At 38.9% G+C, this 15,584-nt stretch overlaps 2 protein-coding genes across 9 annotated transcripts in view; one reads left to right on the forward strand and one right to left on the reverse strand.

Annotated features, from left to right (window-relative positions):
• The window catches only part of dpp4 (dipeptidyl peptidase 4), a 99,687-nt gene extending 95,454 nt beyond the window's left edge, over nt 1-4,233 (forward strand). For both annotated transcript variants that reach the window (XM_062965219.1, XM_062965213.1), the window contains exon 26: nt 587-4,233. In XM_062965219.1, coding sequence (XP_062821289.1) covers nt 587-685 — 99 coding nt within the window. In that variant the 3' untranslated portion in view covers nt 686-4,233. The remainder of the gene's footprint in view (nt 1-586) is intronic.
• Nucleotides 4,234-5,176: 943 nt separating this feature from the next.
• slc4a10 (solute carrier family 4 member 10) overlaps nt 5,177-15,584 on the reverse strand; it is a 251,477-nt gene continuing 241,069 nt past the window's right edge. For all 7 annotated transcript variants that reach the window (XM_016996740.2, XM_008118989.3, XM_008118986.3 and 4 more), the window contains one exon: nt 5,177-9,167. In XM_016996740.2, the coding sequence (XP_016852229.2) occupies nt 9,101-9,167 (67 nt within the window). In that variant the 3' untranslated portion in view covers nt 5,177-9,100. The remainder of the gene's footprint in view (nt 9,168-15,584) is intronic.

Genomic DNA, 15,584 nt, shown 5'->3' on the forward strand with positions numbered 1-15,584 from the left:
CCAGGAGAATACGAAGCTGCTTAACTTGGAAGGCTTCGATCTTGGCCAAATTGGTGTGCCCCCAAATTTCGGCCCCAAATAGGAGTGTTGGCATTATTTTTTTCTTAAAGACTTCTAGGGCAGGTCTGATTGTGCCTGGGTATCTATGATGGTACAGCTTGTAAATGGAAAAAACGCACAGGCTTGAAATTTGCCAGGAACTCCTCTCGCGTTACGAGAATGAAGGTGACGCCTTTCTCGTATGGGGTGACACCTTCTGCTGTCAAGAATTCAATGACTGCACGTTGCTTAAGTCGCATTGACTGACCATCTGCGCAGGGTTCCATACCCCACTTTAACAACACAACCGTTCAATGCTAAGGTTTTCCGCCAAATGGAACTGTAGAGGAGAGTCTACTGAACAAGTCAGTACCTGCTGCATACCAGGACTGCCATCTGTAGAGGAGTTACGAAGGGGGAAGCATTATTTTTCATTCAACCCTCGTGTGTGTATATGTGTGTATCCTGATTGTACTTACAGTGTTATTTTTTTGTAACTGCTGTTACATACGCTGCACCTTAACTTCTTTTTCTTCTCCTCCTCCAGTGGTATACGGACAAAGATCATGGGATTGGAGGCCATGCTCACAATCATATCTACACCCATATGAGCCATTTTATCAAGCAGTGTTTTACGTTGTCATAACACATTTTGCATCTCAAGCAGATACCTTATGAAGTTTTGTAAAAGAACACTATCCTAGTTAATGGTCTCATGCTTCATTCAGCTGAGATAGTATCATTGATTGCTAAAAATACTTGAATGAAGGAAATTTCTATTGTTGTTCTTTTTACAACTCCTGCATCCAGTGAACACAAACCAAATATCTGCAGTACTTTATCCTGCATGGAAAACCTGCTCTGTGGAAAAGTAATTTGCACCTTTGTTATAGACTGCATTGACCAGTAATTTTCCTTTTGGACAAGACAAAAGAGCACAGTCATGTGTATGTGTGAACCTTAGGATTGCAGCATTCCTATTTATTCCATTTTATTTTTCCGGGCGTCCCCTGGGCAACGTCCTTGCAGACGGCCAATTCTCTCACTCCAGAAGCAACTCTGGTTGCTCCTGACACGAAAAAAAAAATATTTTGCCAATATGTAAATGTTGCTGTTCTGAAACAAAATGTGACTTGAGCTCACATGCTCTTTGTTGCAAGTTACGGGGAAGTACTTGAAGTGCAGCTTCATTTACATGCAGAGTAAAATTTTAGCACAAATGTGATAATTTAAGCAGATAGGATTCAGCTTTTACATGGGAGAGGTTGAAAGTGAAAATACCTGCTTAAAATACCTTCTGCTGTAGCCCTCCAAGAGAGTCTTGTGCATGACAATCACAATTGGCAAATGTCATCTGCTCTGATGTAAGGACAGAGCAAGATGTGATCTGGGAGACCTGTAATTAATGTTACTTGAAATTTAAAAAATGAAAAGTCACTGGGAAAGGGGAAAGTAAATAATTAAAATAATAATTAAAAACAAATTAATTAATAAACCACTGGGAGAAAGGGAAGTTGGATGATGAGAGCACTGCTTTTTGAACCTTTCCCTTTTCTCACTGCTCTTCCCAGTAAGTTGCTCTTCACCATTCTAAAATTTAAAGATGGCAATTCTAAAATTATATGCTGTACTAGCTGTGCCCGGCCACGTTTTGCTGTGGCGAAGTATGGTGGTATGGGAAATAAAGTATTGAGGAATTGGTGGTAGTTAAGGTCAAGGGTAAAGGTTTTAACTTACATTAAGTCCATTATAAATGGGTTATATAGCTGTGTGGAAGGGCCTTGAGTCTACACTGCCATATAATCCAGTTCAAATCAGATAATCTGTATTTTATAGGCAGTGGGAAAGAGGCCCAAGTGAGGCCTAACTCTGCCTGTCCCCTGGGCTGAGTGGGTTGCTAGGAGACCAAGTGGGCAGAGCTTAGCCTTCTAACTGGCAGCAATTGGATAAAAACAATTATTCCTCTTCCTCTAATTAGGACTTTCTTTTTGTTGTATGAATGTAGAGGCATGGATGACGGGTTGTGCTGCCAAGTTTTGTGTTTCTGGGATGTGTAGTTTTGTTGTTTTGTCCTTGGCCGAAATTTCATTACCCTTTCATATATATAGATAATTTCCTAAAAACCTAACAGCAACATCAATCTCTAGGACAGTGCGTCTTACACTTTTCCCATTCATAACCTCTTTCACCCGAGAATTTTTTACATGACCTCAGGTATATCTATATATATAAAAGAGTGATGGCATCACGGCAGTGGACAAAACAACAAAAGTAAACACCCCACAACCTCGAAAATTGACAGCACAACCCCTCATCCACGCCTCTAGGTTGATACAACAAAAAGAAAACAAAAATAAAGTCCTAATTAGAGAGAGAGGAATAATTGCTTTTATCCAATTACTGCCAGTTAGAAGGCTAAGCTCCTCCAACTTGGTCTCCTAGCAACCCAATAAAAAATAATAATAAACACTAAAAATAATTAAAAACACTAAAAATTAATACAATAAAATACTATAAGAACAGAAAATAACTAAAAATGATACAAGAAAATAATAAAATATAATATTTAAAAAGATAACTTACAATAAAATTAATTAAAAAATACAAATGTCAAATAAAAATTACACAACAATTTTTAACCAATACCACCACCAGACTTCGCCACAGCAACGCGTGGCCGGGCACAGCTAGTAGATATATAAAATAGGAATAAAAATTAAATACTTACACATAATAAATCAGCATTTGCAAGGCTTGTTAAACAGGCTGATTTTCCATGTTGTGGATTACAGCTGCAAAGTCGACTATCAATGCTGCACATTGTTTCTAACAGATTTGTGTAAATGGGTGGCATTCAGAAAAGCTTTACTGTTGCTAAATTTTTTTTTGTTGAGCGAAGGTTGGAACCCATAATTTAAGAAGCAGCAGTCTAGTCCGTGCTTCTTTTTAAAAGTTGGCAACACTTGTAAAAAAATAATTATAGAAAAAGTATAAAATATATTTTAGAATGAATAGCATATGATGGTTTCTGGGTATAAACTGCCATTTATTATAGAAACAAAATAATGCTACCTATATATTCAGGTTGAGATTAGCTCCTTGGCATCCTGCAGACTGATCAGTAGAACAGTTTATCTGTTTCTTGCCCAAGTCGTCACTAGTGAATGAAGCCAGATCCAGAGCTGGGTGATGGCAGAACATGTTGAGGACTGAGAACAGATATTAAACGTGAACCTTGCACTTGCGCTCTGACCATTGTTTTTACCAAGGAACAAACCACTAAAATAGAACCATTAATATTACACTTGATGTGTCTTAGGACTCTTATGAATCTGGAACTTGAAGTGGGCTGCAATTCCAAAAATCTTATGCCAAATCAAATCTTTTAGTCTTTTCTTAAAATTTTATTATTTGGAACTAGCATTTCGCTATAGTTAGGAGAGGCCCACCAGCCATTGATGGGTTGTGTGTCCTAGAGCCTTCCAGCAAACTTAGGAGAGGAAAAGCCAACAATTATCACATATATTCTATCAGACAAAAGTAAAAAAAAACCCTGCCTTTTTATTTCCACATGTGCAAGGAGTACTGGATGGACCCAGGGATGTAAAGGTGTTTCTCAAGGAAGTTTGAAATGCTTCCTTCCACCATTGCCATAAAAGAACTTGCACTCGTGGCCACTTTTTGCAGATTTCTCTCTTTTCTAAGCAGCAAAACATAAACCTGGAATATGGATTATGTTGAGTATGCATCAAAGCTCATCTTTTGCTTTAAATAAGCGTGTTGGTGGACACTCTATTTTGCTCTTTTTCTTACTACATATTTATTCTGATGGCGAATCACAAAGAGAAAGCAATAAAAGATAATGTGATAGCTGCAACTCTTGCAAATTTAATTGATACGGCTCAGGCAGTTTATGGCATCTCACTTTTTATATCTATGCAATTCAAATGTGTATTGAAGTGCCCAACTATGAAATTTTATACTACTGCTTACCAATGTGCCTTAGAACACACTGATCAAAATCTTGAGATTTAGCTTAGCTTCGTACATTCCTAGCCCTTTACCACCACAGGTTTCAAATATAAATCCCATTGTTCTCAAATAGCAACGTCTATGTGATTTGCAAATTATGATGTCCTGAAAATCTCACTGTTTAAAAAAGCTGTAAGTAAAACTGTATTAGTGATACCAGAACTTGTATCTTGTGTGGTTTGTTTTCTAACCAAGCCTTTGGAGAACAGCTTGGCAGCAATGAAGTAAGTGTAATACGACTGGAATAGCTCCGGATTTGTGTGGTTTTGGATTTGTGTGGTTTTAATAGCTGATTTAATGTATTAATGTAATGTATCAATATGCTATGATTGTTTAACTTTTAATGATTTTAATATTTGTGTAAATTGTATCTGTTGTTTCTATGGCATTGAATATTGCCAACTTGAAAGCCACTTTGAGTCCCCTTGGGGTTGAGAAGAGAGGGGTAAAAATATAGTAAGTACAGTAGAGTCTCACTTATCCAAGCTAAATGGGCCAGCAGAAACTTGGATAAGCGAATATCTTGAATAATAAGGAGGGATTAAGGAAAAGCCTATTAAACATCAAATTCGGTTATGATTTTACAAATTAAGCACCAAAACATCATGTTAGACAACAAATTTGACAGAAAAAGTAGTTCAATACGCAGTAATGTTATGTTGCAATTACTGTATTTACGAATTTAGCACCAAAATATCACGATATATTGAAAACATTGACTACAAAAATGGCTTGGATTATCCAGAGGCTTGGATAAGCGAGGCTTGGATTAGTGAGACTCTACTGTAAATAAATAAATATCTGGCCGTCATATGGAATCTACTTATCTTAAAGTAGGCTGATTTAACCTAGATGATGATTTATTACTCAACAATTGTTTTAGTTGGTCTACTCTAATTGGGACTAATCAACATAGTTTCAGCCATAAACAAAATAAATGGTCAACAATATACCTTGCCCTATATTGAGTTGGCTGCTGAACTGAGCTTAACAGCAGGACTAACACATTCATGCCCCGATGACACAGGATCAGGTAAACTAAACTCTACTTGTAGAATGGACAAACCAGGCCAGAGGTGGTGTAAATACAAACATGAAGAACAGGTAGGATAAATATTTTATTTCCACTTAACATCTCTTAAAGATGTGAAAAACACAGTATTCTATTCACATGTACACTTTATTTAAACCTTTGTAATAAAGTACATCCAAGAAATTCAGCAATTTGTGACAAAGAAATATGAAATTAAAAGTAAATAAATGCTAGTTATTTGCAGTTTATGCTCTCTTTGTGATTTTAAAATCTTGAGATTAGCACAGGAATAGCATTGGAATTCAAAGAAAAAACAGCATTATCTTTAAAATAACTCAAAAATATTGAACAGAAATGATGCAGGGTGCCATTCAATACATTGATTTCATAAGATCCAGAAGGCTAGATAGGCAAGATTTTTTTATTTTGTTTGTTTTGATATAGAACATCAGCAACCTATTAATTACAACAGCAATCTCTTTCCAGGCCCAAATGTGCCCTGCATTGTTATGCTATGGCTGCCTTAAAACAACTGGAATGTTACAATTGATCTTTAAGTGCACAGTAACAAAAAATCTGTCTTAAATGAGCTGCATTTTAATCTAAATTTATACATACATTTACGTATATTCTGCATTTTATTTATTTAAATAAATACAATAGTTGAATCATATTTGAAGACTGGATGATACCAAGAATTTTCTAACATAAACTTCCGTGGACCAAAAAGTAACCCTAGAAACACTTTCTTTTCATCACCACCACCTGTTTTAGTCTACTTTTTGGCACAAGGACACTTGGTGGGATGTCATGTTTAGAGTAAGAAGGCATATAGAATACGGAGCTAATCTGGGCCTGTTAGAGATGCAACATGGCATTTACTCCTGGCTGATGGCACCTGTTTTTTGGAGGTTTTTTGGGTGACTATGTCCACATTAGCTGCAATCATTGGGTACTTTGGCCTCTTGCTTGCCAACTATCAGGAGATCCAGGTATCGACAGTCTGAAGATAAGCAAGCAAGAAACCAAAAGTAACTGAAACATCCCATGGGGTCTACCTTGGATCAGATGTGCTCAAAGAGTTTCCAAGTTAAAAGAAATAGCTAGTAGACCAAAGGTTGGGAATCACAGCTATAGGAGGATTATGTGCAAGGTCTGTAGAGCATGAATTGACTTTTTTCCCTGCAAAATCCTTGGATGTCTACACATGCCTAAAGCTATGAATTTGCCAACTTTATAAAGGACAGAACAGCTCTGCTTCAAGTATGATGTGCACTACTGATTTCAAAGGAAAAGTGCCAGAACCTCTACTGCCTTTATTATGAATAAGGAGATGACCATAACCCATTGATTTTGCACAGAATCCCCCTAGAGCAGTGCTTTCCTAACTTTGCCCCTCCAAATTTCTTGGACTTCAGTTCTCAAAAGCCACCACCAACTTGGCAATTATTAGGAATTCTGGGAACTGAAGCCCAAACTATCTGGAAGACCAAAGCTTGGGAATCACTATCCTATAGCAGTGCCAGTAAATGTATTGTTGAAGGCTTTCATGGCCGGGATCACAGAGTTGCTGTATGTTTTCTGGGCTGTATGGCCATGTTCCAGAAGTATTCTCTCCTGACGTTTCACCCACATCTATGGCAGGCATCTTCACAACCTCTGAGGATGCCTGCCATAGATGTGGGCGAAACGTCAGGAGAGAATACTTCTGGAACACGGCCATACAGCCCGGAAAACATACAGCAACCCAGTGCCAGTAAAGTCACCCTATTTACTGTGAGTGCTATCAAATTGGCTAAGGGTTATTCCACTAAGCTGAGAAAATCTGAAAATCAAAAGCTGGGATCAAAGCCTTGGACACTGAAATGGTCTCAGTTCCTTGCTATTCTAAACACTGTTCCAAAATCTGATTTAAAAAGAAAAACGACAAAACAAAAAGTAATAAACATTTCCCCCCAAAACAATTAAAAACATAAAAGCAAACTTTAAAATTTTCAGTACTGTCTCTTATTTTAAATACAATCCCTCCTTCTCAAAAGTGTGCACAACAAAGCACTAGTCTGCTACCTTCCAAGGGATGGCCAATGATCTACTTTTGTGAAGATCCAGCTACTTTGTTCCCCTCCATACAAATTCTGTCATGTTCTGCACATCTCCATTACTTGAACATGTTCCAAGCATATGTATATGAGGGTCATGGGGAGAAACACTATGGCTAGATCTCCCCAGCAAAGTACAACCCTTTCGCTATAGGTGGTGGTTTGTGCTTTACTGCCTAACTTCTGCCAACTTGGAAGGAGAGAGAAAAGGGTTCTAATGAATTTCCTCAAAATCTTTTTCTGTTCCCTGTAGGAAAACAAATAGAGGGGGAAATCCTCTCCGGGGCAGATACTACCATGTTCTGACATTAAAAACGATAGTTTGGCTACTGTTAAACTCTTAGCAAGACAACACAAACTATATGGCATATACAAAAAAAGTCTGAATTAAAACCTCTGTGACAATGCTTACCTTTCACCCTAAAATTCCAATTCAACTCCCAAGAAAGGTCAAGTAGGAATTCTGTTTCATTCTGCAAAACTAGAGCATTATGGCAATAACTGGGCCTGTTGAAATGTTTCACAGCCCCCATTCATTTTGATGAAATTGTGATTTCAAGCTCCATTTGCATTGGGGAATACAATCAAGGCATGATCTAAAACCTATTTCAGTCCCATGGATATCAGAGATAAGCACATGCCCAAATGACTTCCTCCAAAATCCATTGTGTCTCAGACTGCTTAACTTTGGCTAGACGGTAACCAGAGTTTATTGACCAAGTGCAAATGCATACAATGCATTTTTTTAAAAAATAGCAAACATCTGATAAAATAATGAAATAAGCACTCTAGCAAAAATAGACATAGAATTTATACCTGGATCAAATCAGTACCTATCCATAACCAGATAAGTGCAGAACATCATAAAAGGAATGTAAGGAGAGTATTCAAAGGTTTTAAGCATCCGTGGGCTTACGGATCAGCCCTGGGAGGAAGGAACGTAACCTTACTGCACTTGCCTGTAAAGGACTTGAAGCTGGAAAGCTAGAAAAATGTGGATTGTTTTACCACCACAATGCAGCTGTTAAAACTCACCACTGCAACATTTAGTACAGTACAATATAAGATATTGCAATAACAGCTTGCTTTCACAACAAATATTGTATTAATATTGCACATCAGCGGATGTGGCTTTTCTTCCAAACAAGATGAGAGAATGTTTTACTATAGCCTACGTATCTTTATATATTATATTACTTTATATTTTCCAGTTACATATAAATTTAAATATTAAATATCCAGTATTAAATCAAGGAAAATTGCACAAATATAGGGTCTGATCCAATTAGTCTCACACACATACACACATACTTCCATACACACATCCGTTCATACGTACATACATAAAAGCCATGATTTTAATGATGAGAGGTGGGGGTCATTCTTACGCTTTGCAGGATCAAGATGCTCCTTGTTTTAAAAATAGCTCTAAAACTAACATTTCATTGTTACTTTGGGTCTCTTGAAATAGCTGGCTGAAAGCTATGCTAGAAAAAGAATGGGGTGCTATTTCAAGTTTGCTTTCGGAGATGGAGAAAGCGAGGACCATACGTTGCACAGGCAAAGTAGGAAAAGTACAGTCCAAACCTACTGTGAGAGAAGTTTGAACGGACACATTGCTCATTTTCTTGAATGGACACAGGTTCAAAGGGTCTTGCATCCCAGCAAGGAAAGCACAGGATCCCTTCACTGGCTATGGTCGATTCTGGCATGGAGTATGGCCAGTGGATAAACAAGACAGTGAACCGAAGCACATATTGCACTACTTACATTACCAGTGCTACTGTGGGAGGAAAGACAGGTTGTACACACAATGAATTGATCAAACTGGGTACAGTTACGTTTGTGGCACTCCTCGCATTTGCTTATATAAAAAACAAACAAATTGAAGAGCACATCATAGACAAGTCTCGCGGTCCACACCTTTCCCTGAGTCACCTTTCTTCTCTTTTCGGCTTTCAGTGCTATGGGAGAGAGAAAAGCAGAAAGTCTTAAAATTGCCAAGCAAAACCTATACATTTTTGTTTTAAAGGATGGGGAGCCATTTGCCACACAACAACAACAACAACAACAACAATAATAATAATAATACATTGGGTGCCGTGCCAAAAGATCTCAGCTGGCATATGGGCTCGGGCTGTGGCGCAGGCTGGAGAGCAGCTGCAATGAATCACTGCAATGAATCACTCTGACCAGGAGGTCATGAGTTCGAGGCCCGCTCTAAGCCTATGTTTGTCTTGTCTTTGTTCTATGTTAAAAGGCATTGAATGTTTGCCTATATGTGTAATGTGATCCGCCCTGAGTCCCCTTCGGGGTGAGAAGGGCGGAATATAAATGCTGTAAATAATAAATAAATAAATTTGGAAACAATAGACATTGACAAAATCACGATCTGCCAACTGCAAAAGGCCACCCTACTGGGATCTGCACACATCATCCGAAAATACATCACACAGTCCTAGACACTTGGGAAGTGTTTGACTTGTGATTTTGTGATACAAAATGCAGGATTTCTATCTTGTTTGCTGTGTCATTAATAATAATAATAATAATAATAATAATAATAATAATAATAATAATAATAATACATTGAGCACGCAAAAATACTGTGGGACTTTCAAATCCAGACTGACAAAGTTCTGGAACACAACACACCAGACATCACAATTGTGGAAAAGAAAAAGGTTTGGATCATTGATGTTGCCATCCCAGGTGACAGTTGCATTGACAAAAAACAACAGGAAAAACTCAGCCGCTATCAGGACCTCATGATTGAACTTCAAAGACTCTGGCAGAAACCAGTGCAGGTGGTCCCGGTGGTGATCGGCACATTGGGTGCCGTGCCAAAAGATCTCAGCCGGCATTTGGAAACAATAGACATTGACAAAATCACGATCTGCCAACTGCAAAAGGCCACCCTACTGGGATCTGCACGCCTCATCCAAAAATACATCACACAGTCCTAGACACTTGGGAAGTGTTCGACTTGTAATTTTGTGATATGAAATCCAGCATATCTGTCTTGTTTGCTGTGTCATAATATGTTGTTGTGTCAATAATTCATCATTATTATTATTTTTATTATTATTGTTGGTGTTGTTGTGGCAAATCCAGCATATCTATCTTGTTCGCTGTGTCATACTATATCGTTGTGTCAATAATAATAACAACTTTATTTTTGTGCCCGTCTTCATCTCCTCGAAGGGACTCGGGGTGGTTTCCATATGGCACATGGTGCCTAAAATAATGCATAAAATGAACACACAGTACAATACAAAATAAAACCACTAGTATATAAAACAACAATTTGCCTCAGCTTTTCATGCTGCAGAGCGGGAATACCACTGCTGGATATGCATGAATGTAATGCACAGTTATGAAAAAACATCAGTCGACTCAACAGCATCAGCCAACAGTAAAGAGGAAGGCAAAGAACATCATTTTTGAACCACAATGAAATGGGAAATTAATTGATATAAATCTGCAAGCATGCAAGCAAAAAAATAAAATAATATCACTGCAAAGGTTTAAATGGTAGCCATTTGCTTTACAAACAACAACTGATCACATAGTTTAATGCTGGCATTTTCAGATGCACAAACAAGAAGCTGAACACTCAAGTGGTTATATACTTTCTTACCTAGCTATCAAAATCACTAATCAACTCACAGACTTAGTCAATTCCTACCTTTGTCACACAAGTTCATGGGAAAACACTGTGGGTGAAGGACCTCCTTTCCCTTCCCTTTTACATATGTTTCTGTGCTAGAGACCTGGTTTCCCTTCTGATGAAAATCAAGCTGTTGTTAATGGTGAACACCAAGGCCCTTATCCCCTTGCTTTCTCCTCATTTATTTTTTAATTTGGATTACAGCTCAAACCGAAAGAATTTTAGGATACTAGAGAAGAAATCTAACTTAAAAAGGAACAGTAACTGTCATGAAAATATGCTGTTTCCATGAAAGAGAAAGAGAGGGAATTCACACCATCATTAAAAAAGTTGAGAATATTAGTAGATTCTGTGATATAATTAACAATACAACACTGGTGGCTGAGCATGCACAATAGATATGCACATATTCTCCAACTGTGCCACTTTGTCAAGGACTGTCCTAGTTAATTCTCAGCTGTCTCACTTTTCCAGCTGCTTTTAAAATGTTCCTGTTCCTCTCTCCTTCTCCCATGGTCTTCTTTGATTTTCTTCAATTGGAATTCCAACTGTAAAAGTAGTTTGAACTCAAATATCTCAGCAAGATGAAACAAGACAGCAGAATCTTGCCCTTCCCAATAGGTTCAGGCAAAAGAAAACTGTGGCACTGTCTCCTAGCTTGTGTTCATCCTCATTATGAATGTTTGCCATCCTGACCAAATTCTGATGTGGTTTGGTCATGTCTCCCTGTTTTCATCTATGAAATTCTGGAGGGTTTATAAGCACTGTAAATACTTTAGGGCCCCAGCAGGGCCCCTGCAACAAGAAACCACCAGCCAATTGCTGCTACTGGGACTATGTAGCTACTGATAGATGTGGTAGCTTCTTCTTTTTCCTTCTTTTTTTAATAGATCAATTTCACCAAATAAAAGCTACTTGAAATGAAAATGGACTAAATCATACAAAAACTACAAATTACCAATAGAACTACACAGACTCTGGGCATTCCAAAGATATATATACACCCCACTTGCCTCGTTTCCAACAGATCTCTAAGGATACCTGCCATAGATGCAGGCCAAATGGCAGGAAAGAATACTACTGGAACATGGTCATACAGACCGAAACATTCACAGCAACCCAGTGATTCCGGCCATGAAAGCCTTCGACAACACAATTTGTTAATGATTTTAATTAAGTCAGAATATATGATTCATTTATTTCCACTAAATCATTCATTTTAAGTAACCAGTCCCATTTCCTAGATAGCAAGTATCTGTCCTTTTCAATTTTAACTTGTTCTGCTGTTCCTTTTGCTTATTTCTAGGTTATGACTGGTGAGTAATCGTCTCCTGATTTGTGGCATTCCTGGTTGAACTTCCATTTGTGCACCAGATGGGAACTGCCCAGCTTTAGATTTCTACTCAGGGCTCTGGCATTTTGTCCATTAGAAATTAAGGATGAAGTCTGGGTGACATCACTGGCCTCAGCTGCTCCCACTCTAGGTCAATCCCACAGCTTTACATCTTTTAGGGGTTAAATCTTAAATAGTTAATATTTTTAAAAATGGCCCTTTGAACCCAATCTCTTGTGTATGGTCTTGTTTATTCCTTGACTGGTTATAGAATAACCAGCCAAGTGGGTGATAAATATTTTAATGCTTTTTGACAAGTTCAGCTTTTGCTCTTATTCTTCAGTTTGATTTTCTCCAGAAAGAATATCTGGTCTTGAAAATGCATGAAATTTGTTGGATTTAGTTAAACTTCGAATAAAAGGTAAAGGTTTCCCCTGACGTTAAGTCCAGTCATGTCTGACTTTGGGGGTTGGTGCTCATCTCCATTTCTAAGCCGAAGAGCCGGCGTTGTCCGTAGACACCTCCAAGGTCATGTGGCCGGCATGACTCTTACCTTCCTGCCGGAGCGGTACCTATTGATCTACTCACATTGGCATGTTTTCGAACTGCTAGGTTGGCAGGAGCTGGAGCTAACAGCGGCCGCTCACTCCGCTCTTGGGGTTTGAACCTGGGACCTTTTGGTCTGCAAGTTCAGCAGCTTAGTGCTTTAATGCACTTCGCCACCAGTGCTCCTCCAAAAAATTAGAATAGACTCACCCAAGTGTTTTGAAGTTCCTCATTTAAGGGAAACCACTGTGGCTCCTCCTGTGGTTCTTCTATCAGTAGCCTATATTTGGCAACGTACTATTTGCTAAGGGGTTTCTTTTATATGAATCACTGTTTTCTTTTTTGTTATTGGTATTTTTTGTTTTTGTTTTGTTATTGATATTTTTGTATTTTTTTTGTTTGTTGTTATTTTGTTTTAATCTAATTATCTGAACTCCATGTTATGTTTCAATTATAGTATGCATTCGGTTTGGCTGTGGGATGTTTTGAGATCTGTTTTTGATAGAAAGATAGGATATGAATCCAAGAAGTAGTTACAACTAATTGAGGTCCCAATCATTTTAGTGGGTCTCCTGAGAGGATGGCTAAGTTGGGATCCAGTCCATTATGTTATTCCATCTAGAATCCACCAATGTGCAGTGATGTTGTAAAATTCTCATGGTCTTTTGTCAAGAGCACATGGAACTGCCATCATTTTGCAATCACAACAACCATTAGGAATAAGCTTCTGTTTAATTTTCTGCCACAGGCAGGAAATGAATATGGACACCTAAATTGGCCTCTCTCTGTTATCTCCCCTCAGTCAAATGCAACATCTAACAGTGAGGCCATCATCTAATGGATGCTGTTGCCCAGCCACCATCCTTGCTTTTATCTGTCACTAGCCTGCAGGTACTTTCAAATAGTTAAAGTTACAATAGCTGCTGCTACAGTCTTAATGCACAGGCTTACATAACATGAATAGCAGAACATTTGCTGTTATATTTTCAAGGTTTTTACAGACCATCTCCCTTCCCCAGTCTGAAAGGGGAAGATGGAACTTCTCATCTACTCAACTTATTTGGTTCAGGTTCAGCTGCATATATCTTCATTGCTCCCAACCTAGGAATTCCTCTTTATTGTTGATGATACTAAGCACATGCTGTGCTCCCCCAAAATGTTAAATACAAAGCCTGGGATCTTCTTTAAGATTTACTCCACTGTGTTGCTTAGATGGTTCATTGGAGCCTCCAGTGGCCTAAGGGATAAAAGCCTTGTGATTTGAAAGTTGGGTTGCTGACCTGAAGGCTGCTAGGTTCGAATCCCACCCAGGGAGAGCGCGGATGAGCTCCCTCTATCAGCTCCAGCTCCATGCGGGGACATGAGAGAAGCCTCCCACAAGGATGGTAAAACATCAAAACATCTGGGCGTCCCCTGGGCAACGTCCTTGCAGACGGCCAATTCTCTCATCCCAGAAGCAATTCCGGTTGCTCCTGACACGAAAAAAAGGTGGTCCATTGTAAGGCACTTTCTTGAGCAATGTGAAGAAGCAGTGGGGGAACTGAAGAGAAGTTAGCTTTAGCATCAGAGAAAACAGCCCAGCAAGCTTCCAAGCAGCCAGGAGTCAGTAAGGCAGCTTAACTGCTCAACAGAGATAATTTACTGTGTTGTCTCTTGTGTCATTGTGATATCTGTGGCCATTTAAATCCTGTTGCTGTCTACTCTGTGCATCAGGATCACAACAGAAGCCATTTGTTCTTAAAGTTAAGGAACCAAATGGTTATTGAACAAGGAAACTATCAGGAATGTACCAAACAGATCTTTGAAACATTATTCTGGTTGAAGGATTTAGTTGAAGAATAGTGCTGAAATAGCCCAACAGAAGGAATAGCACAGGGATACTCCTTTTCCTTACAATTATATGAACTCTGCATGAATAGCCAATTACATCAAATACCAGTTTGTGTGATTCAGTCTTTCCCAACAAGGAGGCCTCTAGATGATGAAGAATGCAGTTCTTATCATCCCCATCCAATACCAGCTATAGTAGGGAATTAAACCAAGATCATGGCAATCACACCTATCGATAACTGGCAAATAGAGGGAGAAAACATGGAGGCAGTGACAGACTTTATATTTCTAGGCGTGAAGATCACTGTAGATACAGACTGCAGCCAGGAAATCAGAAGACGTTTACTTTTTGGGAGGAAAGCAATGGCCAACCTTGATAAAATAGTGAAAAGCAGAGACATCACACTGGCAACAAAGGTCCGCATAGTCAAAGCAATGGTATTCCCCATAGTAACCTATGAATGCGAGAGCTGGACCATAAGGAAGGCTGAGCGAAGGAAGATAGATGCCTTCGAACTTGGACCTGAGAGTGCCTTGGACCACAAGAAGATCCAACCAGTCCATCCTCCAGGAAATAATGCCCGGCTGCTCACTGGAGGGAAGGATATTAGAGGCAAAGATGAAGTATTTTGGCCACATCATGAGAAGACAGGAAAGCTTGGAAAAGATCATGATGCTGGGGAAAGTGGAAGGAAAAAGGAAGAGAGGCCGAGCAAGGGAAAGATGGATGGATGGTATCCTTGAAGTGACTGGCAAGAACTTGAAGGAACTGGGCAGCAACGGCCGACAGGGAGCTCTGGCGTGGACTGGTCCATGAGGTCACAAAGAGTCGGAAACGACTGTGTGAATGAAGAAGAAGAAGAAGACTTGATTTGAACAAGTATTGGAAGATGCTGTTTTCCCTTCAATAGACTATGATGTCAACCTATAATGTTGGTATAGGACACAGAGATTCTACTATTTATTATGGAGGTGTAGCAACACCAGGGTGACTGCTAAGCT

Source organism: Anolis carolinensis, chromosome 1 (assembly GCF_035594765.1).
Source record: "Anolis carolinensis isolate JA03-04 chromosome 1, rAnoCar3.1.pri, whole genome shotgun sequence".
NCBI classification, from domain to species: domain Eukaryota; kingdom Metazoa; phylum Chordata; class Lepidosauria; order Squamata; family Dactyloidae; genus Anolis; species Anolis carolinensis.